General features: G+C 50.8%; 1 protein-coding gene across 25 annotated transcripts in view; it reads left to right on the top strand.

Annotated features, from left to right (window-relative positions):
• Positions 1 to 26,923, top strand: part of NRXN2 (neurexin 2) — a 274,548-nt gene that overhangs the window by 97,668 nt on the left and 149,957 nt on the right. For 13 of the 25 annotated variants that reach the window (XM_073351968.1, XM_073351963.1, XM_073351962.1 and 10 more), the window contains 4 exons: positions 1,324 to 1,625; positions 4,102 to 4,146; positions 23,335 to 23,496; positions 24,021 to 24,459. In XM_073351968.1, coding sequence (XP_073208069.1) covers positions 1,324 to 1,625; positions 4,102 to 4,146; positions 23,335 to 23,496; positions 24,021 to 24,459 — 948 coding nt within the window. The remainder of the gene's footprint in view (positions 1 to 1,323; positions 1,626 to 4,101; positions 4,147 to 23,334; positions 23,497 to 24,020; positions 24,460 to 26,923) is intronic. The other 12 variants (XM_073351971.1, XM_073351978.1, XM_073351975.1 and 9 more) reach the window with 2 other exon arrangements.

The following is a 26,923-nucleotide window of genomic DNA, read 5'->3' as shown; positions in this document are numbered from 1 at the left end:
TGTTTTCCCGAGCGGGAGATTGTTAGGGAACCAGCCCCCCTAGCCTCCCCCAGCCCCCCGTGTCCTGACGGGCTCTGATCGCTGCCGCGAACAACTGGCGCTGACACTAACAAGATGATTGCGGGGGCCGGGCACAGGCGAGACAGGCAAATTTGTTTCTTCAGCATCACCAGATGGCAAGTTAATTGTCAGGTGCCAGCAGCAGAGGGGCACTCCCCTCACTGGCAGCACTGGGCCGGAGGGTAGGGGTGTCTCTGCTGCCAGGGCAATAGCTGCTCGGGCAATGGGAGATGAGGATTGAGAGCACACTCAGACAGACAGACAGACAGACATGCACACACATACAGTGACACCACTGCTTGAATACAGACCCTGGGCCCCCTTATTACCTTTAGGAGCCACCTCGCTTCTGTCTGAGGGGCCTCGTACTTCTCACTACTGTTTAAATTCAAGCAGGCCCCTTGACAGGCAGGGCCCCCCTCTTTTCTTCCCCGTACTTCGAGCACTGAAAGAGACACAGACATACACAAAGTGCTTTAGCATAGAGCAGCCTAGGGGTTGGAAAGGGGGCAAGGCCTCCTGGATTCTGTACCTGGCTCTGGGATGGGAGTGGGGTCTAGCACAGGGGAGGGGGCCTGGGAGCCAGGACTCCTGGGTGCCATCCCCAGCTCTGGCAGGGGAGTGAGGGCTGCTGGATTACAGCAGGGGCAGGCTGGGAGTCTATTTTTAGCTATGCCACTGACTTGAGTGAGTCACTTTTCGTCGCTCATTGCCTCTGTTTTCACACCCACCCTTTGTCTATTTAGACTGTGAGCTCTTTATGATAGGGATTGTGTCTCTCTGTAGGTCTGTGCAGTGCCCAGCAAAAAGGGGACCCCAATTTCAGTTGGGGGGGGTCTATGCGCCCCCTGGCACGACGGGGCCCCGATTACAGTTGAGTCCTCTGAGCTCTACAAATGAATAATAACATAGACGCAAAATGATGATATTTACACACCCTTTGTGTACATGCCCCTTTCTCGAATGCTCTCATTCTGCCTTGTGCACACACACTCCTCGTGCACCTGCCCTCTTCTCGCACACTCTCATCCCACCTCCTGCACACACACTCCTCATGCACCTGCCCCCTTCTTGCACGCTCTCATCCCACCTCGTGTACACACACTCCTCATGCACCTGCCGCCTTCTCGCACTCTCTCATCCTGCCTTGTGCACACAGAGTCTGTGTGCTCCTGCCCCCTTCTTACATGTTCTCTAAACCTTGAGTGCACAAACCCGGTGTGTACCTGCCCCCTCTCACTGTGCCACTTTCTCTCTGTGCAGGGAAGGAGGAATACGTGGCGACCTTCAAGGGCAACGAATTCTTCTGCTATGACCTGTCCCACAACCCGATCCAGAGCAGCACTGATGAGATCACACTGTCCTTCCGTACCCTGCAGCGCAATGGCCTCATGCTGCACACGGGGAAGTCGGCCGACTACGTCAACCTGTCGCTCAAGAGCGGGGCTGTGTGGCTAGTCATCAACCTGGGGTCAGGCGCCTTCGAGGCGCTGGTGGAGCCCGTCAACGGCAAGTTCAATGACAACAACTGGCATGACATCCGGGTGACCCGGAACCTGCGCCAGGTATGCACCAGTGCCAGCTGGTTGGGACAGGGGGCTTGCACTAGTGATCCTCCCTGGGAAGCATTGTCTGTGGTGCGCCACAACCCCAAGGTATTGCTGGGGGGATGTGCCCCAGTGATGTCCCCCTCCAGGACAGCATTGTCTGTGGTGTGTCCCTGCCCCATGGCATTTCTGGGGGGACATGCCCCAATGATGCCCTCTCTGGGCAGTGTTGCTGGGATGGGAATTTGCAGGGAGCCAGAACACCCTCCCCCAAATATTTCATGGTGCCAAGGGTGGGTGCGGGTGCATGGGCTGTGGTGCCAGTGGGCAGTGGGTAAATGGGCTGGAAGCTGGGCTTGGTTCTTCTTTACTTCCTTGGTCCCCAGCAGTCCAGATGCCAGCAAGAGGATGTGTCTGAAACAAATTCACCTAAGGTCCTCTCAGCCCCATAAATTTCCCCCACCCCTTCCCCAAAAGAGGAGCATTGCCTCCTAACGTATATCCCCCCTCCCTCCTGGAGACGAGCTAGCATGGAGCCACAATGAGCTAGAGACACATCCACAAGGGGCCTTAAATTCCATGCACTCAGCTAAGGGCATTGCCCCATTGCCCCCTGGGGGTCCTGAGCCTCCCGCAATGAAGACAAGGGGCCGGGTGTTGCAGTTAGCCACCACAGCTAATAGGAAGGCTGTTCTGTGGCTGATCTGGGGAATGGGACATGGGGTCTTTCCCCTCTAGGGGGTGTTGGCTCCAATCCAGCCCCAGGGAGGATGGACTGGCTGGCTTCGGGGGGAGGGCAGGGAATGGTATATGGGCCTCCCCCAGAGCTGGGGAAAGAACCCAGGAGTCCTGATACCAAGTTACCCCCCTCAAAACCACTAGACATCACTCCCCTCCTGGAGCCAGGCAGAGAGCCCAGGAGTCCTGACTCCCAGCCCATGCACAGACGGATATGGGCTGTGCTCTACTGATGGATCCCTCTGTGTGAGGCTGGCCAGGTGTGTCCTGGGTATGGGTACTGTTCCCCCCACCCGTGGGTCAGTTCCCCACTCTGTGGCTGGCGCGGGTGAGAGGAATTGTTGCCTGTGGGCATTGTGGCCCATGCGCTCTGCACAAATCCACCCATCGCACTGATCAGAGCTGGCAGTTCCCAGCATCTTTGGATATCTGGACCTGCATGATGCTGCAGCGCAGGAGCCAAGGAGAAATGGATGGGAGACCTCCAGTCCCCTGCCCCTCAGGGCTTGGCATGCCCCCCGCCCGAGCCACTCATGACACTGCTAAACACCCACTGATCTCCCAGCAGCCTCATGGAAGGGACTCCTGGGTTCCATCCCAGCTCTGGGATGATAGAGGAGGTTGGGTGGGAGTGAGGGGGAGGTGTGTGGGGTTCGTGTGTATTGGGGGTGGTGGGGGAGGTAGAGGAGGTTGGGTGGGGGTGAGGGGGAGGTGTGTGGGATTGGTGTGTACTGGGGAGAGGTGGGGGAGATGGAGGTCGGATGGGGGTGAAGGGGAGGTGTGTGGGGTTGGTGTGTACGGGGGAGGTGGGGGAGGTAGAGGAGGTTGGGTGGGGGTATAGCAGAGATGGGGAAGATGGTGGGGGTGTAGGAGAGGTTAGGTGGGTGTCCAAGGAGTGGATGCATGGGGTGCATCTGGCTCACCCCTCCCCCTCCCTGCCTGCAGACTGAGGCTCCCCCTCCATACTGGCTTCTCCTTCTAACCTGGTTTCTGATTCTTTCCCTTTTTTTGGACTAAAGTTAATCAAGAAAAATAATTAACAAAAAGCAGGACAAATTTTTAACAGTATCAGGAACTGGAGTGGGGGAGCTGGTTCCTCTCCCCTCGCCAACTTGTCCCCAGCACTCCCCCAATAATACACTCCTCCCCACACAACATACAAGACAAAATCTGGACTCCCCTGGCTGGGGATACAGCTCACTCCCCGACTCTCTGCTGACCCCAGAGCCACTTAGGATCTACTAATCCTGCTAACACAGGCCTTGCTTTTCCTCCTTCCCGCTCCCCACCCTTCACCCCCCCCAACTCCCCACCTCGTTAGAAATTACGTTGACGACTTTTTTGTGTGTGTGTTACTAACACGCTTCTTGAAAGACTCCAGCTCTCAACCAGAGACGCCAGAACTAACCCTCCTTGTCTCATCCAATGGAATGTCGGTCATTTCTTTTCAAGTCTTTAATTTAAATAGTCTCTTTTCCTTTCTTTTATTCTTACTAACCAAGATCTCTCTCTCTATAATACTTTATGGTTGGGAGGGGGAGGAGTTTGTTCGGGGGAGTGGGATGTGCGAGGGGATGGTGGGTGGAGTCTTTTTTTTAAAAAAAAACCTGATCGCCCTTCTTGCGATGGGAAAATTGATTTTTTCCCTCTTTTATCTCCCTTGATTTTCACGGTTGGTCATTTTTTTCCTTTTCTTTTCTGTTTTTTTTATTATTCCCCCTTTCCCTCATTTATTTTATTTTTTTAATACATATAGCACGCAGGAATTGGACACGCTATGGTAAACAAACTGCATTACCTGGTAGATATCACTCTAATTGTCTAATCGTTTGGTTTGCCGTGGGTTTTATCTTTTCCCCTCCCTCCTTTCTGTTTTTACTTAATTAATTGGGTTTTTAATTATCATTATTTTAATTTCTTAATTTTTTCTTTAAGTACTACACAAAGAAAGTGAAATGTAATTTTCAAAACTTAAAGGTTGCAATAAACTACGCAAACACACATAAAATTAACAACTAAATAATCAAACTGTGTGATAAGTCTAAAATCAAGAACTGGAAATGAACTGGTCAGCTACCCTGGAGTCAGTGCAGAATCAACCCTGCTGCCAGAGCAGAGTTGGTACAAAATGAAAAGAATCTAATACTCACCGTACAATCAAACTTAGGTGGGTGTAGATTGAAAACCAACCAATTGACCAAACCAAGGTTGGTATAAAATTGACATGAACCAAAAATCAATGTCAGTATAAAATTGACGATAACCAGTAACCCAGGTTGGTATAAGATTAAAACCAACCTATTAAATGTGGTATTAAAAAAAACCATTGTTTTTGAACTGCTCAAGTTTGTAATTAATATTTTTAACCAAAAACATTTTTAAGAAGTCTTTTTTTTTCTTTTCCAAAAGCAACATTTTTAATTTATTTATATTTTTATTTATTTTTTGGGGAAAAAACTTTTTTTTTCTTTTCGAAAAGCAAAATTTTTTTAACTTTATTGGATTTTAAAAAAATAAAATAAAAAAATAAAAAATATATTATTTCTTTATTATTTCTCTTTTGGTTTTACATTTTTTTTATTCCTTTTACCTCCCCCCCCGAAAACAACAACAACAAAAAATCCATGGAAAACACCATCCCATGAAGCAACTTCTGTGCGCGTCACATCTGCTCCATGGCGGTGAACCCGCCAGGGATTGTGGGAAATGGGCTAATGGCAGCCAGTGGGATCAGGACCAGATGTTGATTGGGGGGTGGGAGTAATGGGGGCAATGAAAAAGGGAACATTAATTTAGGGGTGCAAACTGCATTTCCCCCTCACCCCACCCCTCTGCACTATGCATCTGGGGTAGTTCCATGGGGTTATCCGCTCACACCTTCTCCAAAGCTGAGTCTCTCCGTTGCCCTCAATGGGCTTTGGACCAGGCCTATAGGGGGTGTCCCCCCAGTCCCATTGGGAATCCCACCCGATGGGTGTGGCTGGCTTCAGGCTGACCCGTTAACCCCACTGGATGTCCTGGCTGTCATTCCCACTCCTGCCACGGGTGGCGCCACTGGCCCTCCATACCGCATGGCATGCTGGGACTGACTGGGGCATGCTGCTCTTGTGTCTGGTTTTTATTTTGAGAGCGACTCTCTGGGGCTGAACTAACACTGTGTCTGACACCATCCTTCCCACCCTCCTCCCTTCCCCTTCCCCTTCCCTGCTGTCCCCCACCCCACTCCTCCCACAGCTCTGACTGACTGCCAGTGCCTTTCTAACAGGAGCACCGTAGTCTGGGCCAGTTCAGGAAGGATGTGGGGCCAGGGGGTAGGGACCATAGCTCCAGCCTGTGTGCGATTTGGGAGTGTGCATGGGGGGTGGAAGGAAGTGAGCACATGGAGCATGTGCAGTGGGGGTGGTGTGGAGTGTGTAGGGCGTGTGCACTGGGGGGCTGTGAGCCTGTAGGATATGTGCACTGGAGCAGGGAACAGTAAGCCATGGAATAAAACAGTAACATCTGTGTACAATGGAAGCCAGGTATTCTGTTGCCAAACGAGGAGGCATGCTGCATCCCCAGCACCCCTTGTTCCAGTGCCCTGCCTGAGGGGACGGGGGTGCATTGGCAGGGTGAGCCTGTAGGGAATGTGGAAGGAGGCATATGAGTGTGAAGGGTGTGTGCATGGGAGTGCATGTGTTCAATGATGTGAGCATCAGGATGAAGGAGTGTAGGGCATGTGCATGGAGGCATATGAGTGCGTGGAGGTGTATGTGTTTCAGGGTTTGTAGGAAATGTGAAGCAAGGGTATGAATATGTGAATGTGTAGATCTGTGCAGCTCTACCATGCTCTGCCCCAGAGGTGGCTGCATGCAGTATCCCTGGGTTCACAGTGTTAAGGTCCCAGGGAACGCCATGGAGTGTGTGTGGGGAGGTTCACAATTGACTCTGGTCTGTGACTATTACACATCCCTCCCCACTGGTCTGGGGGGCTGAGACAGCTACCAGGGTGCATGATTCCCTGGGATGGTGCCAGCCACCTATAACCAGTCCATTCCCCTCCATCAGTGCAAGGGTAGCTCTCCCATCTGATCTCACCAGCCAGGAGAGTGTCCTAGGACTCAGTGTGTGAGCAGCCGCCTGCTACAGTCCTTGCCATATGAGTGTCTCGGGGTGGAGAGGGGTTCTGCGACCCCTCCCCATGCATAAGTGGGTGAGGGATGATGGCCATATACTAGTGTGATGTGTGTGAATCAAACACATCACATTGCTGTCAGTGGCCAGGGATGAGTGTGATTGTGCAGCGGACTTGTGGCCTCTTGTGCTTGTGCACACACAGAGGGACAGTTTCACATGGGTTCTCTGGGGATGGGTGATGGTACAATGAATGTGCTTGTGCATGTGTGTGCAAGTTGATTGTGGACTTAGGTATGATTGTGTACTGACATTGCCCCATAGCGTGCAACACCGATTGTGCAATATAACACACAGTTCCTTTAGTATGTATACATGTGTGTCGAACCAACACTCTTCTGCTCTGTGTGTCTGTGCAACTCACACATTGCTGCTGAGTGTATGTGTTTTTGTGCATAGGTGTGCAATTGTACAATGAAAACCTTGCTCCTTTCTGCTTTTGTGTGATTGTGCAACATACACACTCCCCCTGGGTGTGCAGGTGTGTAGCAGTGACATCTGACTCCCTTGAATAGGCATTTTGCCCATTACTGAAAAGGCAGCACCCAAAATCTATGCCCAGAGTTTTAGGATTCATATAGGCAATGTGACGGGAAGGGGGAAAGCGCCCTGGTGTGTATATGGGGGGTAATAGCTTTGGGGGGGGTGAAGGTGGAATAGCTCGGGTGTGTGTGGTAATAGCTCTGGTGCCTGTGTGTGTGTGTGTGTAGGTGGAATACCTCAAGTGTGTGTATGCGAGTGTGTGCGGTAATAGCCCTGGTGCCTCTGTGTGTGTGTGTGTGTGTAGGTGGAATAGCTCGTGTGTGTATGTGCAGGTGGAATAGCTCTGGTGCATGTGTGTGCATCTGTGGGGTAATAGCTTTGGTGCATGTGTGTGTGTGGAGCGGGTGCATGCTGGTGTGTGTGGGAATAGCTCTGGGGTGTGTGTGTGTGTGTGTGTGGAGTAGATCTGGTGCATGTGGGGGGGCAGTAGCTCTACGTTGCACACATGCATGTGTGTGGGACAAAAGCTCTAGACACGTAAACGTTGGGGGGCTATAACTCTCGGGGCAATAGCTCAGGTGTGTGTGTTGGGCAATAGCTGTGGTGCGTGTATGTGGAGAATAGCTCTGGGGGGTGTGTGTGTGTGTGGGGAATAGCTCTGATGCATGTGGGGGGGTTGGGGAGGCTGGGAATAGCTCTAATGTGTATGTAGGGAGGGCAATAGCTCTGGTGCGGGTGTGGGGTGGGAATAGCTCTGTGACAGGGACTGGGAGCCAGAGTCAGGATCAGGGCTGGAGCAGACTGGAGCTGGAAAGGAACTAGGCAGGAGTGGATCTGGAGCAAGGGTGGAATGAGGCTGGAGCATGGCTGGAGTAAAGCTGGGAACAATTCATGCACAATCCAGTGACCTGCTGCTGCTGAGCTTAAATGCAGACCTCTTGGCGCTTTTCAGCCAATCAGGTGGGCCGGCCAGTGAGGCCCAGCTTGGCTCATTAACCTGCCTGGAAGCTTTGGCTTAGCCGAGGGAATGTAAGCCCACAGTTCCTGACAGTACCGACCCCTTTCGGGGTGCCTTCTAAGGGCCCTCAGCCCGTGCTACTTGGGATGGGCCTGATGAAAGTCCTGTAGTAACCGTGGTGCATGAACTTTCTCTGCCGGTTCCCATGACTGGTCATCAGGACCGTAGCCCTCCCATTTCACTAAGTAATGAAGCTTGCCCTATACTTGCTTGGGGTCAATAATCAGTTGGACAAGGTATTTTTCTTGCCCAGGGAAGACAATGGCTGGCGACGACAGATGGTATTGACCTGGGAAGGGGTCCACAAGAGGGAGCTATGGAACACAGGATGGGTCTTCATTGACTCTGGAATAGAAACGTGAATATCACTGGGTTGATCTGCTTGAGAATCTTGAATGGGCCTAGCTATTGATGATAGTTGGGTTGATCTGAGATTTCAAGTTGATAGCCAGACTTTGTCCCCAGTGCTAAAGTGAGGTGTTTGCATGGCAGTCCTGATCAGCATAACACTTGTAGGTTTCCTTGGAGGCTTCCAGATGTTCTGTAAGTTCTTGTTGTATGTGATTCAGATGGGTGACTGGTCTGTCGCTGCAGGAACTGGGGAGTTTCTGGGCAATGCTGGGTGTAAGCAGAGATCAAAGCCATAATTTGTGTGGAATGAGCTCTATTGGGTTGAGGCATGGACTGAATTGTTGTAGGTGAACTTGGCTTATGACAGGAGGGAGACCCAGTTATCCTGATGATAATATAAGAACCACTGGAGGTATTGCTCTATGATCTGGTTTATCTAATCTGTCTGTCCATTGGCCTGAGGAAAAGAGCTCTCTATGCAGGAGATTTAAAAACCTGTGCCAGAAATGGGAAACAAATTGTGAGTCTCTGTCTGACACAATGCCATTCGGCAGCCGGAAGACATGCTTCAGAAACAGGCAGGCTGTTTGCAGGGTTGTAGGGAATGTGTGTGAAGGGACAAAGAGGGCCATCTTAGTTAAGAAGTCAACTGCGCCTAGCACCACTGAACAATCATGGGAGCAAGATAATTCTACAATGAAGGCCAGGGACACGGTGGGCAAGGCCTGGAGGAGACCAAGTTGTAGAAATTAACATAATTTCATGGTAAACTAGTCCATGCCAGTGCATACCTGGCCACCGTGAAGTTCCATAAAACTAAGTTTCTTGTTTTAGTTCCACCAAAGGGACCAGCGAGCAGTGAGTCATGACATGATTTCAGAACTTTGAGCCTAGGCTGACCACCTGGGACATAAATGCATAGTTCCATAGTTAGACCATCAGGTGATATAATACACCTGAGGAACTTGATCATACTGTGATCAAATTCACATTTCTCCAATTTAACAATGAGATAATTCTGGCAAACCCTTTCCAAAACTCAAAATACATGTTGGTCATGAAGGGCTTGATCCTCAGAAAAAACAAGAATATTGTTGAGGTAGAGAGCGATGAATTGGTCCAACAGGTGTCTGAAAGTGTCATGGATAAAATGTTGGAACATTGCAGGAGCATTGCACAGCCTGAAGTCCATTAGTAAGTATTCCAAGTGCCCCTATCAGGTATGGAAGGCAGTCTTCCACTCATCCCCTTCCCAGATATGGACCAGGAGGGTTAATCCCTGTTTCAGATTCTTTTGTAGATACTGTTGGAGCATCCACAACTCAGGAACTGAGAGGGAGTAAATACATCCAAAAGGGATGTCGGCCCCTGGCTGGAGGCCAATGGGACAGTCATAGTGACCATGAGGCAGGAGGATATCAGCCTTCCTCTTGTCAAAGAATTCTGCAAAGTCACACTATTTCACCAGTATTGTCGAGGCAGGTGATGACGGAGAGTCTACTGGATTAGGCCTTTCTGTTCCAGGGTAACCAAAAGATCAGGGTTTCCTTGGAGTTATACTACAAATTAGCCTCCAACTTAAGACCTGGTTCAGGATGACAAGACTATTGACAGTAGGACAAAAGGAAACGAATCATTCCTGCCCTCCAGAGGATGTGTGGATCATGAGTGTGATAACACCATGGATGGCTAGGAAGTGCAAGAATAAACCAGACCCAACTGAATGGTTTTGCGATGCCGCTGAAGGGTTCTGACTTTTAAGGACACAGACTCAGAGGTGATGGGACCTGATGAAAGGAGTGATCAGTCAATGGATTCTGTTACATTGGGTAAGTCCTTGTGCTGTGCTGGGATCCTGTGTGCGCAAGTGAAGTCCAAGTCCATAACGCTTCTGGAGGAGCTGGAGTCAATCATTGCTTTCAAGATGACCTCCATCAGAATAGGATGCCGTAGACAGAGTGGAAGCAGAAGGTGCTTTGATGCTGATCGGATGCCACACTAGTGGGGAGGTCCGGGAGCTGTGGCCTGGTGTTTCCCAGTTAAGATACAGAACTAGCCTTTGCAGGACAGGTCAAAGCAAAGTGCCCATATTCCCCACAGTAGAGGCAGAGACCCAATACCTGGCATCAGGCCTTCTCTGCCATGACTACCTACACAAGTTCAGACTGTGTGGCGGGCACTGGATATTGACTGACCAGTGCTGTTGAGATGGATGTGAATTAAGAAGCCACTCTCCTTTCTTGGCAATCTAAGGATTGTCAGTCTTGATGCATAGGTTGCTAAATGCATCCAGAGCAGTGGGGAGTTCTATCCATGCAAGCTCATCTTTGATTTCATCATTTGGATCAAGCCGGAAGCAATAGTGCTTAGAGGCCTTGTTGCATTCTGTGTCCATCACCCAGGTGTCAAAAATCTGCAGCGTAGTTAGTAACTGGCTGGCATCATTGCCTCAGGACCTGGAGCACGGCTTCTGCCCTGAGCATACAATTTGGGTGGTCAAAGATCACTGTTGTGCCTTGGACAAACTCCTTGAACTGACTCAAGAGGGGACTAGATTTCTCAAGCAGTTGAGAGGCCCATGCCAATGCTTCCCCAGTCAGCAGATTGTTGATGAGTCCCACCCTGGTTCGGTCTGTGGGAAACAACTGCAGGTCCAGCAGGAACAGGAGAAGGCACTGGTTCAAGAACCTGTGGAATTTTGTGTGATCACTGTCAAACTTTTTAGGTATTGAGATCTTTGGTTCTGGAGGGGCCTGAGTCACTGACTATGTGGCTTGCACCTGCAGTGCTACATTATGTGCCTGCAGGGCATCAACCTGGATTTGTAGGGGTCCATCCCTGCAGCCAAATCAGGTCTTCTCTGTTCTTTGGGCAGCTCAAACTATCAGGGACTGGGATATGGGCCGTCTTACCTAGTGGTTAGAGCCAAGGGTCAGAGCTGAAGTCAGAAACCAGGAGACAAGCCAAGAGTCAGAAGCCAGGCAAGGGACCAGGGCTGGAGCGAGGCTGGAAACAAGGCAGGCACAAGGGAGATTGCAGTTGCACGCATAAGCATTGAGCAACCACGGCCTGCTGACCTTAAATTCAGACCTGCTGAGTCCTTGCAGCCAATTGAGCGGGCTGGCCAATCAGGTGATTCTGCTGCTGCTCAGCTGGGCTCATTAAACTGCCAGAAGGCTGAATTGGCCAGCTGTAAGCTCAGTTGAAAGGATCTTAAACCCATAGTTCTTGACCTTTGGAGGAGGGAGGAATAGCCCTGCTGTGTATATGTATGAATGTGAGCAATAGCTCTGCTGTGTGTGTGTCATGAACTGGGGCAGGAGTGGTAAGGTATAGTAGTCAGAGGCCAGGAACAGAGCCAAGGGTCAGAGCTAGAGTCAGGAACAAGGCAAGGGAGCAGGGCTGGAGCAGGACAAGAACAAGGCAGAAGTAGTTCTGGAGTAAGGCAGGGGACACAGAAGAAATTGCAGCTTCGGGCTTAAGTGTTGAGCGGCCACTAGCCTACTGCTGCTGCTGGGCATAAAAACAGTCCTGGTGATGTCTCTCAGCCAATCAGGGAATCTGCAGGTCAGCTAGCTGGTCTCAGGTTCATGATTCCTGACAGTACCCCTCCTCATTGAGGAGCACCTCCTAATGGCTCTAGGGCCAGGCATCTTGGTATAGTTTGGTGGAAGTCCCATAGTTGGTCTGGGACATAGATGTTCTCTATTGGTTCCCAGGATTTGTCGTTTGGACCATAGCCCATTCAGTCCACCAGATACTGGAGTTTTTCCTAACTCATGGGGAGTGGGAGGGGTCAAGAAATCGTTGTACCAAGTATCCTTCCTGTCCTCTAATGGTTATGGGTGGTAGCAGTGTGTTGGACCGGTTCAGGAATGCGTTCTCAGTGTAAGGCTTTAGAAGGGAGACATGAAATATAGGATGGATCTTTAGGGACTTGGGTAGTTGTCACTTGAATGTTACTGGGTTCTCCTGGTCTGAGATTGTGAATGGGGCCAGGTACCACTGATCTAGCTTGGCTGATTGGTGAGCTGATTGAAGATTCTGTGTGGATAACCAAACCAAACCAAACACCATGGCAAGGTTGGGGTGATCTGGCAATCCTGGCCAGCATGGTGCTTGCAAGCTTCTTTAGCAGATCACTACTATTCCTTGAGTTACTGGTGCACTTGATGCAGGTGGGTGGTCAAATCCATGGCAGCAGGTACTAGAAACACATGGATGTGTCTGGATGGCAACGTGGATGAAAGCCGTAGTTACCAAAGAATGGGCTTTGTTGGGTGGAAGCATGGGTTGCATTCTATAGGCAAATTCTGCACAGGAAAGCAGGGAAAACCAGTTATCCTGGTGGTAATTCAAAAAACAGTGGAGATACTGTTCCAGAATCTGGTTGACTCGTTCCGTTTGCCCATAAGTTTGTGGGAGATAGGCAGATGAGGTGAGAGGCTCAATGCCAAGAAGTCTTAGAAACTCCCGCCAAAAATGGGAAATGAATGGGGGACGCCAGTCTGACATGGTGCCAGTTGGTAATCCGTAGTAACAGAAGATGTTCTCTAGGAATAGATCTGCCATTTTCAGGGTGGTAGGGATGGCGTGGGATGGAACCAAGTGCGCCGTCGTAGTTAGGAGATTGGCCAAGACTAGGATCATTGTGTGCCCATGAGAGCGAAGCCTCTCCCCAATGAAGTCAATAGATACAGTCGACCAAGGCTGGGGTGGAATTGGCAAGGGCTGGAGGAAGCCAAGCTGTCTGGAGGATGGACTCTTGGTTCCAGAGTAGAGGTTTGCAGGACTTTATATGTTTCTTGATGTAAGCGCATAGACCCAGCCACCAGAAAGTTAGCCAAACTGGGCTCCTGGTCTTGGATTGACTAAAGTGACCAGCAAGCAGCATGTCATGTCATAATTTAAAGACCTGAAGTCTAGGCTGGCCCTCTGGAAGACAAGTGAGATCCCTGTGATAGAGAACACCATCTTGTAGTCTGAACTCTGAGTCAGGCTGGGCATCTGCACCTCCCAGGGTCTGGCAGATCAGGGTTGCAAACACAGTGGTGGACAGCAGAGAATGAATGCAGGGCATCAGACTGCTGTCTACAGAGCCGTTGACAAAAATTTGGCACTTTAAGAACTATGAAAGGAGGTTCTCCACCAGGTTCAAGATACTCATCCTTAGAAGACAGAGCATTCACCTTTCAATATCCTGTCCCCGGACAATAGGTTACCATGAAGTCAAATCAGGCAACAAGGAAGGATCAGTGGATCTGGCGTTGATTGTGGTGTCTGGCCATTTGGAGAGATTCCAGGTTCTTGTGGTCCATGAGGACCTGGACTTGGAACTGGGCTCCATCTAAAGGATGACACCATTCCTCGAAGGCCACCTTGTCCCAAATATCATAATTTCTTTCCACTGGAGTTAGTTTACAGGAATGAAAGGCATAGGCTTGAAGTTGGCTATGGAGGCCCTCTTGTTTTGATAACACTGCACCTATGGCAAAGTTTGATGCATCAGCTTCCACCATGAATGGCTTAGTGGGATCTGGATGGATAAGGATGGGTGCTGTGGTGAATGCCTTTTTTAGCGGATCTCAGGCAGGGTGGGCTTCTAAGGACCAGATGAACTTGGATCCTTTTCACAAAAGCATTGTCATTGGAGTGACAAGGCTAGAAAACCCCATTAGCTGTTGGTAAAAGTCGCCCAAGTCCTGAAATCACTGTACCTCTTGTATGTCCTTTGGAGAAACCCAATTGGATATGGCTGCCACTTGCACAGGTCCATAGTTAGTCCCTTTGGGGAAACAATATACCCAAGGAATTTGACTGTGCCTTGGTCAAATTCACACTTCTTAAGGTTGGCATATAGGTTCTGGCAGAGTGTCTTTAGGGGCTTGTCTACACTTACCAGGGGATTGAAGCGCAGTGATTGATGCATCAGCGGACCATAGATCGCTCACCCATTGACTCATGTACTCCACCTGAATGAGAAGCACAAGGGGAGTCGATGGGAGAGCATCTCCCATCAACATAGCGTAGTGTGGACCCTGCGATAAGTAGATCTAAGTATGTTGACTTCAGCTACGTTATTCACATGTGTAACTTAGATCGATCTCCCCCCGTCGTGTAGATGCAGTGTATATGTTGGTTGTGGAGACCTGGATCTGCAGATGAAGGTCCTCAGAGGATGTCATCGAGGTAAATAATCACAAATTGGCCCAGCATTTCCCTAAAGATGTCATTAATTAAATGCTGGAAAGTCAACGGAGCATTGCACAAGTCAAATGGCATAACCAACTACTCCAAGTGTCCATACTCTGTGCAGAAGGCAGTCTTCTATTCATCTCCTTCTTGAATCTGAACCAAGTTATGAGTTCCACAAAGGTCCAATCTAGTGAAGTCCTTGGCAGAGCAAAGTCTTTCAGAGAGCTTGATGAGGGGGTAAGGGGTACGGTTCCAGATAGTAACGGATGAACCCCTTTTGCAGATTTTCTTGGTGATAGTTCTGGGGAACTTGTAACTCATGTTCTGAGGGAGAATAGATACGTCTGAAAGGTCCCCCTGCTCAACATGGAGGTCGATGGGGCAGCAAGATGTCAGCTTCCTTTTTGTTGAGCACATTGGCTAAGTTTTGATATTTGGTGGGTACCGAGGCTATTGGGAAGGCAGTGGGGGTTGCCGAGTTTCCCTTTGGACTAACCCCCTCTGTCTTGGAATACTCCTGGAGGCAGGCAGAGCTGCAGAGGACTTCTGCTCTGTGGTTGGACTTTGGGAGGCAAGATTACCAGCAGTATGGTGAGCTAATATGCCTCATGCCTGTCATCCAGTGGATATGTGGGTCATAGGTGATGGGCCAGGGAATGCGGTGCATGGGTCAACCCGCACTGAAGGATTTCTCTATAACCTTGAAAGGTAGTGACTTCTAAGGGGGCAGGACTGGTGAGTGACTGGGTCCAAAGAAAGGAGTGAACCATCAACGGACTCTACCAAGTCAGGAGTATTTTGCACTGGGTGGGGACATTATGCACTCAGGCAAATTCTAAGTCTCTGAAATTACATGAGGAACTGCAGTACACATGCGCTTCCAGGTAAACCTCCCACATTGTGGGTGCCATAGCTGGAGCAGAAGAAGGGGGTGTGTCAGGCACCAATTAGCCAACTGGAGTACTAGCAGAGAAATGTTTGTGCAAGATACTAGAGTGAGAGGTAGAACCGCAACCTGAGTCTGCAGGTTCTGCAAGATGAGACAGGAAGATGGCCTTAGCAGGATCCACCCCAGTAGTGGAAACTGTTCCTTCTCCATTTTTAGGTGGGCTACTCAAACTGGCATGAACGAGGGCATGAGCAGTCACATCTAGCGGTTGGAGCTATGGCGGACAGACCTAGTGATTGCAGTAGGGGTCAGAGCCAGTACCAGGCAAAGAAGCAGGACTGGAGTGGGACAGGAACAAAGCAGGAGCGGGCCTGAAGCAAGGCTGGAGACAAGGCTTAGAACAAGTCAGGCACAGGAGCAATCACAGGAGCAGATGTGTGTTGGTGGGGGTGACAGTTCTGGTGCTTCTGTGTGTGTGTGGGAATAGCTGTGTTATGTGTGTAGGGCGAGTAGCTCTTGTGTGGGAGAATGTGGTGCGTGTGTGTGAGTGGGTAGAAATTGCTCTGGTGCTTGAGGGGGCAATAGCTCTGGAAGGGGGAGCAAATAACTGGTGTATGTGGGGGGAGAATATCTATGGGGTGTGTGTGTGTGTGCAGGCAGAATCTCTCTGCTGTGTGGATGTTTGGAGGGATAGCTCGTGTGTACATGTGAATGTGAGAAGTAACTCATTTAGTGGGGAAATGTCTGTGCGTTTGAGTTCTGGTCTGTGGAGGGGGAGAACTCTAGTGACTGTTTGATGGGAAAGCTCTGGTTTGTGTGTGTATGGAACTCTGTTGTGTGTGAGGGGAAGAGCTTTGTGGAGATACTGTGTTGTGACTGGGGGGAGAGCCCTGGTCCATGTGTATTGATGGGAGTTCCGGGGTATGTGCCTGGCAAAGGAGAGCTCTGGGGCGTGTGTGTGGAGGGATAGCTAATGTAGGTGTTGGGGGGGAGACCTCTGCTGTGGAAGGGGGAGCTAGCTCTGGTGTGTGTGTGTGTGTGTGTGAGAGAGAGAGAGAGAGAGAGGGAGGGAGGGAGGGAGGGTTCTGTGGTGTGTGAAGAAGGAGCTCTTGGGGGGGGAGTGTGTGTGTATATGTGTGTTTTAATGGCTCTGGTGTGTGTGGGTGTAGGGAGGGTTTTGGAGTGTGTGTGTGTGACAGAGAGAGGGTTCTGCAGTGTGTGGGGAAGAGGGATATCTCTGGTTTGTGTGGGGAAGGCCGTGTGTGTGTGTGCGTATGTATGTATGTGTGAGCTGTAGGATGTATGTGAGGGAGGGCTTTGGTGTGTGTGGGAGGAGGGTTCTGGGGTTGTAGTACAACCCACACTCTTGTTTACCGATCACACAGGTGCTCCCGTTACAAACCACCTCCCAGCCAGCCCACTCCATCTCCATCATTTTAAGCCCCCCCCTTCTCCCTCTCTCGTGCATGCCTCAGCTTGCATTTCTCTTTTTCTCTCTCTGCCCCCCATTGGTCCGTGACCCCGCATTGAAACCCCCAAACCTGTCTAACATGCACGGCTCTGGCTATTGCTCATTCTGCCTTTTTGCCCTGCATGGCTTTCCTCTCTCTCTCTGTCCATCCGAGTCTCTTTCTCTTCGCTGATCTCTCTCTCTTTGATGATTAATTAATTAATTAACCAAGAGCCATGATTAATGCCAGCTGATAATTAACTCCTGTGGTACTAATACTGTGCTAATGAAGATTGTCTTACTGTTCCTACTAACTGCCATTTTTCTGTCTGAACTTTTAAGTTTGTCTGAGGAAAACAGATCCCCAAATTCTTTTACTAATCCAAAACATCCCCACTCCCTTCCCCACAGCAGTGCTCTGTCCTATGCTGGGCCTGTTTGGACTGGGATCCCTCCTTTTAGATTAGCTTTTTAGTGGGGGCAGTTTGTTCGCAGATGAGATTTTTGGTTTTTAACTAACAGATTTCTAGCCTGGCTCTGACAAGAGAATGGTGTCTAGTGGTTAGAGCAATGGGATGGGAGAGAGCTGGGAGGCAGAACTCCTGGGTTCTATGCCCAGCTCTTGCAGGGAAGTGGGGTTGAGTGGGTTAGAGTGTGCAATAGGTGGGGCTGGGAGCCAGGACTTCTGCCTTCTATCCCCAACTCTGGGTAGGGAGTGGGAACAGGGTAGGGTTGGGAGTCAGGACGTCTGGGTTCTATGCCCAGCTCTTGCAAGGAAGTGGGGCCCAGTGCGTTAGAGCTGGGGGGATGGACTAGGAATCACAGCTCCTGAGTTCTATCATTGGCTCTGGATGGGGAGTGGGATCTGGTGGTTAGAGGAGGGAGGGCTGGGAATCAGGATTCCTGGGTTCTATCTCCAGCTCTGGGAGGAAACTGGGGGTCTAGTGATAAAAGCAGAGGGAGCTGGGAGCTCCTGTTTTATTCCCAGTTCTAGGTTGGGGGTGGGAGGCTGTTGTCTCTGGCAGAGTCTTCCCTGACTCACTCTGTCTGGGAGCTTCCTCTGCTCTTTTCACCCAGCCAGGTCAGGATCCAGGGATGACTTCAGCCGCTGCATATTCTGTTAGCTGGAATGTCATAGGGCATGTCTGAGTGTCACTCCCATGTGGTGATGTGGGTCTTCATTGGCCTGGTGCTTAGTGGAGCCTCTTCCAACCACAGGGTCAGCCTGTCTAGCAGCTTAAGGGACAGTTCCACCCCAAGGCTGTAGCCTTTGACACAGCAGGACTTGAGGAGGGGCACTGTCTACAAGGAGGGACCCCAGCTTGGATTATATGCCTTCCTGCCCTTCCCTTCCCCTTCCTGTTCTAACTTCTTTTGCATGTCGTTGTACTGACCAATACTAATGTGACCCCCACAGCCTCCCCTCCCCCGCGTCCCCTGCTTTATGGGGAAGAGGAAATGAACCAATTGAAAGGAGTTTAACAAACCACAATTCCCCACCCCCAAATCCCTCACCATAACCTCCCACCCATGCACTCCCACTCGGTATCAAGAAACAGCCCCCCAACATACAGCTCCCCAACAAAGAAAAACACAACTAGTCCTCCTGGCCCCCTTTCTAATCCCCCAATAAACATAATGGTTCCTCCAGGCCAGAGCCCTCATATGCACAAGATTTGATGGGTTGAAACAAGAATTGGGAGGATGGGGGTACAAAATACAGCCCCATCCTGTCTCCCACAAACCTCATGACAAGGGGTTAACAATTTGTTCTACGGTTGTTGTGGTACCTATATACCAGGGGAAAATGCTTCCAGCAGAGCCTGACTTACCTCATCCCACTACTTCAGAGATCAAGCCTGGATCAGAACCAGCACGCAAAACAGTGGGGTGGACTTTGGATGTGAACTAGAGTCAACACTGTGATCCGGTTAGCGAGCATTGTGAGGCAAAGCCCCCATCTGTGCTGCAAGGGGTTGCTGTGGCATTGGGGTTCAGGTCCTCCCATTGCAAACAGGATGGATGTACGGGGCATCAGGGAGGGCTGGTGTGGTAATAGAGGAGCTATCTGTGTACTGATACACCCTTGGTGTGTGTGTGTACTACCACTGGAATAGGATCAGAACAGCCTATACAGCGAGTGTGTGTGTGTACTGCCCCCTACTGGACAGGTTCAGAAATGCCTGTGTGTGTTTGTATATGCTGCTTCATAGTGAACAGAGGCAGTTCTGATTTTGTTTTGGTGTGTGTGTGAGAGAGAGAGAGGATCAGGAGTGTGTGTGTGTGAGAGTGAGAGAGAACACACTCTCTGTGTATGTACTACCACTACTGGATAGGATCAGAACTGCCTATGTGTACATGTGTACACTGCTCGATTCTAGGATAGAATGAGGACTGCCTCTAGGTTTGGTGGTGTACTGCCCCCTTCTAGACAGGAGCAGAATGGCCTCTGTGTGTGTGTATACTGCTCAATGTATTGTTCAGGACTGTCTGTATGTGTATTTGTGTCCTTCTCAATACTGCATAAACGGAGGACAACCTGTATGTGTGATGCTCCCTACTAGATAGGATCAGAAATGTGTGTGTGAGCATATATGCATATATACTGCTCCCTACTGGAGATGATCATAACTGTGTGTGCAACTGTATTGCACCCCACTGAACAGGATCAGAACTACCTGTGTGTGTGTGTGTATACTGTTCCATACTGTATAGAATCAGAACTGTGTGTGTGTGTGTATGCATGTGTGCGTGCACATATACTGCCCCCTATTGGACAAGATCAGAACTGCCTCTGTGTCTGCATGTGTGTGTATTCCTCCATACTGTATATAATCAGAACTGCCTATGTTTGGGCATGCTTGTAAGTACTGCCCCATACTAGACATGATCAGAACTGTGTGTGTGTGTGTGTGCACGCACGCACATGATGCTCCCTATTAGATAGGATCAGAAGTCCAAGCATGTGTGCAAATGGATGTGTACTGCCTCCTACTGGAGATGATCATAATTCTCTGTGTATGTACTGACCCCGCCGAACAGAATCAGAACTGCCTCTGTGTGTGTGTGTGTGTGTGTGTGTGTAAAACTATAGAATCAGAACTGCCTATATGTGCGTGCTTATATGTACTGCCCCATCCTGGACATGATCAGAACTGCTGCAGTGTGTGTTTTTGTGCATTGCTCCCTACTAGACAGGTTTGGAACTGTGCGTGTGTTCCTGTATGCCTATTGCCCCCTATGGCAGATATTTATCATAACTGCTTGGGTATGTGTATGTATTACCCACTGCTAGATAGGATCAGACCAACCTGTGAGTGTGTGTGTGTGAGAGAGAGAGAGAGAAAGAACAAGAACTGTCCCCTACAGGATAGAATGAGAATTTCCTGTATGTGTGTGTATGGACTGCTCCTGGATAGCTAGGATCACAGCTCTGTGTGTATGCGTGCGTGCAAGCAAGCAGTGCCCTCTACTGGACAGGATGAGAAATACCTGTCTCTCCACGCGCTGCAGAGAGGCTCAGAACTGCCTTCTCTTACCCCAACCTACCCCAATCTGAACAACCATTACCCTCAGACTATCTGATACCTTCCCTCCCTATATCCCCCATGTGGACTGGCTGTTACCCTTTCCACAGCCTCACATTGACCAACTGTTTCTCCTGTCCTACTCCTCTCATGGACCAGCCATTACCCCTACACACACACACGGCCCTGTTACAGCTGCCCCACAGGCCATCTGTTACCTTCCTCTAACCCCTCCTATAATGGCTGTTAACTGCCCCAAGCTTCCCCTAGAACAGCGGTTACCCCAACTTCTGTCCTCTCCACATACCAGTTGTTACTCACTCCCTCCCCACAACCTTATCATAGAACAGCTGTTCCCTTCACCCATACCAAAGTGGCCATTGCCCCCATAGCCTCCTCCTGGAACAGCTGTTCCCCTTATCTCCTCCCAAAGCAACAGTTACCCACTGTCCTGCCCCAGACTGGTTGATACACACCTACCCACAGCCTACTCAGGGAACAGCGGTTATCATCCCAACCACCAAATCCTCACTGAACGGCCATTCCCCCTCCAACAGCTCCACAATGAATGGCCATTCCCCCTCCAACAGCCTCCTCACAGAATGGCCATTCAGCCCCCTGACATCCTCCTCACAGAACAGCCATCTCCTCTCCCCCCCCACAGCCTCCTCACACAATGGCCATCCCCCGCCCCCAGCCTCCTCACACAACAGCCATTCCCCCTCCTTCTCCAGCCTCCTCACTGAATGACCATTTCCCCTTCCAACAGCCTCCTCCCACAATTGCCATTCCCCCACTCCCCTCAGCCTCCTCACACAACAGCCATTCTCCCACCCCCACAGCCTCCTCATACAAGGGCCATTCCGCCTCCAACAGCCTCCTCACACAACGGCCATTCCCCCCCCCCCAGCCAGCCTCCTCACACAATGGCCATCCCCCGCCCCCAGCCTCCTCACACAACAGCCATTCCCCCTCCTTCCCCAGCCTCCTCACAGAACAGCCATTCTCCCTGCTCCCCAGCCTCCTCACACAATGGCCATTTCCCCCGCCTCTTCACATAACAACCATTTCCCCCCACAGCCTCCTCACACTATGGCTGTTCCCCCCCTCCCCCACAGCCTCCTCACAGAATGGCCATTCCCCCACCTTCCGCAGCCTCCTCAGATAACGGCCATTCTCTCCCCCACCTCCCACCAGCCTCCTCACAGAACTGCCATTCTGTCCCCACAGCCTCCTCACACAACGGCCATTGTCCCCCTCCCCAGCCTCCTCACACAACAGACATTTACCTTCCAACAACCTCCTCACACAACGGCCACCCCCCTCCCCGTCTCCTCACAGAATGGCCACTGTCCCATGCCCGCCCTCCGAGCCTCCTTACAGAACTGCCATTCCCTCCCCTAGCATCCTTCAGAACGGCCATTCCCCCTTCACCAGCCCCCTCACACAAATTGCATTCCCCACAAGAATCCTCACACAATGGCCATTTCCCCTCCCCCCAGCCTCCTCACAGAATGGCCGTTCCCCCTCCAACAGCCTCCTCACAGAACAGCCATCTCCTCCCCTCCAGCCTCCTCACACAACGGTCATTCCAGCCTCCTCACAGAATGGCCGTTCCCCACCTCCACCCCAGCCTCCTTATACAATGGCCATTCCCCCTCCAACAGCATCCTCACACAACAGCCATTTCCCCCCACAACCTTCTCACACTATGGCCATTCCCCCCACAGCCTCCTCACAGAATGGCCATTCCTCCGTCTTCCACAGTCTCCTCACAGAACGGCCATTCTCCCCCCGACCCCCCACCAGCCTCCTCACACAACGGCCATTTCCCCCCTCCCCCAGCCTCCTCCCCCATCGGCCATTTCTCTCCTCCCCCAGCCTCCTCTCACATTGGCCATTCCTCCTCCAACAGCCTCCTTACACAGTGGCCATTTCCCCTCTTCCCCTAGCCTCCTCACCAAGCATCCATTCCCCCGCCCCGTCCCCAGCTTCCTCAGAGAGCGTCCATTCCGCCTCCTCCCCCCAGCCTCCTCACTAACAAACATTGCCACCCCTCCCCATAGATGTGCCTGTACCCCCGTCTTTCTTTGGACCTGCCTTTACCCCTAGAGTGGCAGAGGTCCCAACTGCCCAAATTAAGGCAGGGGAGATGTGTCATACACCCTAGGCCAACCAGGGTGGACAGTAGGAGGTCCCGGCTTGGTTTAGGGCAACACTGTCAGCTTTGCACCCCAACCTGGACCTCGGTGAGGAGCTGCAGCTGTGGTGAGTGGGGTGCAGCCTCGGGGGGCGGAGGGCAGATTGGGATGGGATATATGGCACTTATCCATCACCCAACAGGTCTAGCTGTCTATAATATCACTAACCCCCTGACAGGGCTAATGACAGGCCATCAAAACTGGTGCACCCCTCTTCCCAGCCGCCCACCAAATCTTGTGCAGACCCTCCCCAACAAATCTGCAACAATCCCCTCCCCAGCCCTCTTCCCCCACTAAATCTTGTGAACCACCCTCCCTTGGTCAAATCTTATGTCCCCTCTTTTCCAGCCTCTCCATCAATTTTTGTCCACTCCTCCTTTTCAGCCCATCAAATATTGTGAACAATCCCATTGCAGTCCCCCTCCCACATAAAATTTTGTGCTGCCTCTTTCAAGCCCCCATTAAATTTTGTTCAACTCCCCCTTTCCCCAAGCCCCAAATACTGGCATTCCTCCAAAGAGACAACCAGACATAAAAATGGCTTAGCCACCTCTCCCCTCATCACCCCCCAGCCCCTCACCAGCCCCAGGCAGTTAATATTCTGTTGTCTGCTTGTTTCCCACCCCACCCCACCCCCCGCATCCCTTCCCCTTCCCCTTCCCTGCCACTGTCCCACCCCACCCCTGCAATCATGACGGACAGGTGACCATTTCCGTGGATGGTATCCTGACAACGACGGGCTACACGCAGGAGGATTATACCATGCTGGGCTCAGATGACTTTTTCTACATTGGGGGCAGCCCCAACACAGCTGACCTGCCGGGGTCCCCTGTCAGCAATAACTTCATGGGGTGCCTCAAAGATGTGAGTATGCAATGACATGCAACTGCCTCTGGGGCTGGGTGATGTCTATGTCTATAGGGATACTTTGACCAGCACTGTGATGCAGCCACCTATGAGGTGGGGTGTAAGGGCTGTTTAACCTCCCATAGCAATGCTGCCCAAAAGTTTAGGGCAGGAAGTGCAGGAGTATCTCTCGTCAGTGGCAATTGAGGACCGTTCCCATATGAATCTTGTTTGGGGGCTGGCAGGGATGGAATTTGATGTGTGATGTAGACAATAGGAACAAGAAGGAGACCCAGGAAACTCATTACACACAGCAGCCATCAGATAGGAACAGCTCTAGATCACTGTTTACTTGAAGCCGGATTGGAGCTGGTTTTTCCCCTAGAGGGAAAAGACCTTGTATTCCACCCCCGAGCTCCCTGCAAGCTAGCCAATCTCTCTACCCGCTGAGCCAGTCAGCAGGTCTCTGCTGGGGGCCAGATCGAAGTTGGCACCCCCTAGAGGACAAAGGCCTCGTATCCCACTGCAGCTCTCCCCACCAGGTTGTGTACAAGAACAATGACTTCAAGCTGGAGCTGTCACGCCTGGCAAAGGAGGGTGACCCCAAGATGAAGATCAATGGGGACTTGGTGTTCCGCTGTGAGAATGTGGCAGCGCTGGATCCAGTCACCTTTGAGTCGCCCGAGGCCTACATCTCCCTGCCCAAGTGGAACACCAAGAAGACTGGCTCCATCTCCTTTGATTTCCGCACCACCGAGCCCAACGGGCTGCTGCTCTTCAGCCATGGGCGCCTGCAGCCCCCGCGGGAGGGCCGGGCTGAGCGCCCACACAAGGCTGACTACTTTGCCATGGAGCTGCTGGACGGCCACCTTTACCTGCTGCTCGACATGGGCTCTGGGGGCATCAAGATGCGGGCCAGCAACAAGAAGGTCAATGATGGCGAGTGGTGCCATGTGGACTTCCAGCGTGATGGGCGTAAAGGTGAGAGGGCTCCTCTGCCCTGCTTGCAACATCCCAGCCTATGGGGAAACCCATGCCCACCTCTGTCCCCTCATCCCCAACCTATCGATGGAGACCCATCTCCCACCTCTGCCTGCTCCCTGTGCCCTGGTTGCCTGGAACTCTGCCCACCCACAGGGAGTGCCATGCCACCTCTGCCCTCCAGACTGTGCCTGCATGTCACCTGCCTACAGGGATCCCCTCTGCCCAGAACAGAGACCCCATGTGCTCACCTCTACCCCCACCCTTGAGGAGCCCCCAGCTGGGGTGTCTGAAGTTGTGCAGCAATGTGGCAAGGTCATGGTGCCACCTGGTGGCTCTGCCGTGCATTGTGGGCTGTAGGGGCTGCAATTGGGCTTTGGATGAGGGCCAGCAGGTGGGGCATGTGTGTTGGGGGGAACCTGCTGAGTCACAGAGCTCAGTGGAGGCACTCAGGCTGAATTGTGCCTTGCACTTTGGGTTAGGGAGCAAATTTGATCCTACTATAGTCCTTCCCAAGGGCCTGCCCAATAGAGAGCCCAGAGCTGTCTCCCCCCCACCCCCTTTTCCCCCCTCGCTGCTGATTGGCATAACAAATTGGCTGCTCATTAGTGGCTCATTAAGAGAGGTGAGAAAATAGGCCCAGGAGTGGCAGGGAACAGAGACAGAAGCATCACCTACAGCTCCCCATAAGTGGGTGGGGTGGAGGGAGGGAGAGAGAGAAAGCTAGATGCAGTGCTGCCCCCTGCTGGTTGAAATATCTCAAAGCCTGTCTAAGTCGATATAAGTTCTCATTTTGGCCATGTGTATATGCACAGTTCCTTACTGATAGGAACATGTCAGCGCTGTCCCTATGTGCATATCAGCTCCCTCTGTGTATGTGTTCATGTTCAACCTGTGAAACTCTTTGCCAGAGGATGTTGTGAAGGCCAAAACTATAACAGGCTTCAAAAAAGAACTAGCTAAGTTCATGGAGGATGTGTCCATCAATGGCTATTAGCCAGGATAGGCAGGAATGGTGTCCCTAGCCCCTGTTTGCCAGAAGCTGGGAATGGGTGACAAGGGATGGATCACTTGAAGATTACCTGTTCTAGTTATTCCCTCTGGGGCACCTGGCATTGGCCACTATCGGAAGACAGGATACTGGGCTAGATGGACCTTTGGTCTGACCCAGTATGGCCGTTCTTATGTTTATGCATGTGCATGTATGTGTGAGAATCGTGCATGTCTGAGTGAACGTGTGTGAATTAGTGTGTGCATGGGTGTGCATGAATGCATGGGGATGTATGAATCATTGTGTGAGTGTGTGTGTGAATTGTGTGTGAGAGCATGTATGTGAATCAGTGCATATGTATGGGTGCATGTATGTATTGTGACCTCGTTTTGACCCGAGCAGTAAACCAAAAATTCAGAGTCTTGAAAGTTGTTCCAGGAGGAGAAAGTGGTGATGGATGCAAACCTGTTTATTTACAAAGAATGGACAAAGTCCAGTTTCTCTGAACAAGGCAGGAATCAAACAGAGAGTTTCTTTGCTCATAGCTCCAAGCTCCTCTGTAGCCAGCACTAGGCCCAAAAGCTCTCTCTCTTAGCTTTTTCCAAGGACCATGCTCCCAGTGCTTTTGTGACTGCATATGGTGTTTCCTTGCTGCCTTTTCCCTTCCTTCCTCTGGTCTTTCTGCCTCTCTCTCACAAAGACACACACCTCTACAAAGCAACAGCCAGTGAAACTTCTCCATCCATATGTGCCTTGCATGTGCCTTTGTTTTGTTAACACCCTGTGTTTTGGTTGGAGGGCCCTATTGTTCCAGCTGCCTGGGTCACTAAAGGATCTATAATGGCTTCTTACAACTACCTTAAATGAAGGGTCCTGTTTCCGCTGAATAGTAACAGCAAGGTTTATCTGGAGCCTAAAAACACCCCTCATCTTATCTTCACCCATCACCTTGATGGAGTCCAAAATGGTGACATCCTGAGCAACCCATCCCAGATAGAAAGAAAAGTAACTATTTAACAAATTACGTATGATGCAAACTTAACTATTTACATATTTACAGTGTCTTTCTGTCTGGATATTTCACGTAACCAACCCCAAACAATTTTACTTCCATCCAAATCTTCATGGAGCTTTTCTTTCCCTGCCCCATTTCCCTTCATCCACAGCCAGGAGTTCCTTTTGAGGGGTGCAGTAATTTCACTCTAGAGAATTTAGACTTTTGCTGTAATAAGCAATCGTGCTTTCAAGTCCTTGATGTTCTTGTGTCAATACTGCCTCCGATCTGTAAGCACTAGTATTTCTGTCAATATAAAAGGTCTTTTGAATCATGGACAGTCCTAGATAGGAGTAGTCACAAGAGCCTGTTTGAACTCTGAAAATGCTCTGCTGACTGCTGAAATGGTTTCCCTTTCTCTCCCAACCTATGCAGCATTTTTTCAATATTGGCAAACCCACAAATAAACCTTTTATAAT

This window comes from Lepidochelys kempii, chromosome 7 (assembly GCF_965140265.1).
Source record: "Lepidochelys kempii isolate rLepKem1 chromosome 7, rLepKem1.hap2, whole genome shotgun sequence".
Classification (NCBI taxonomy): domain Eukaryota; kingdom Metazoa; phylum Chordata; order Testudines; family Cheloniidae; genus Lepidochelys; species Lepidochelys kempii.
This window is presented reverse-complemented; position numbering and strand designations above follow the sequence as displayed.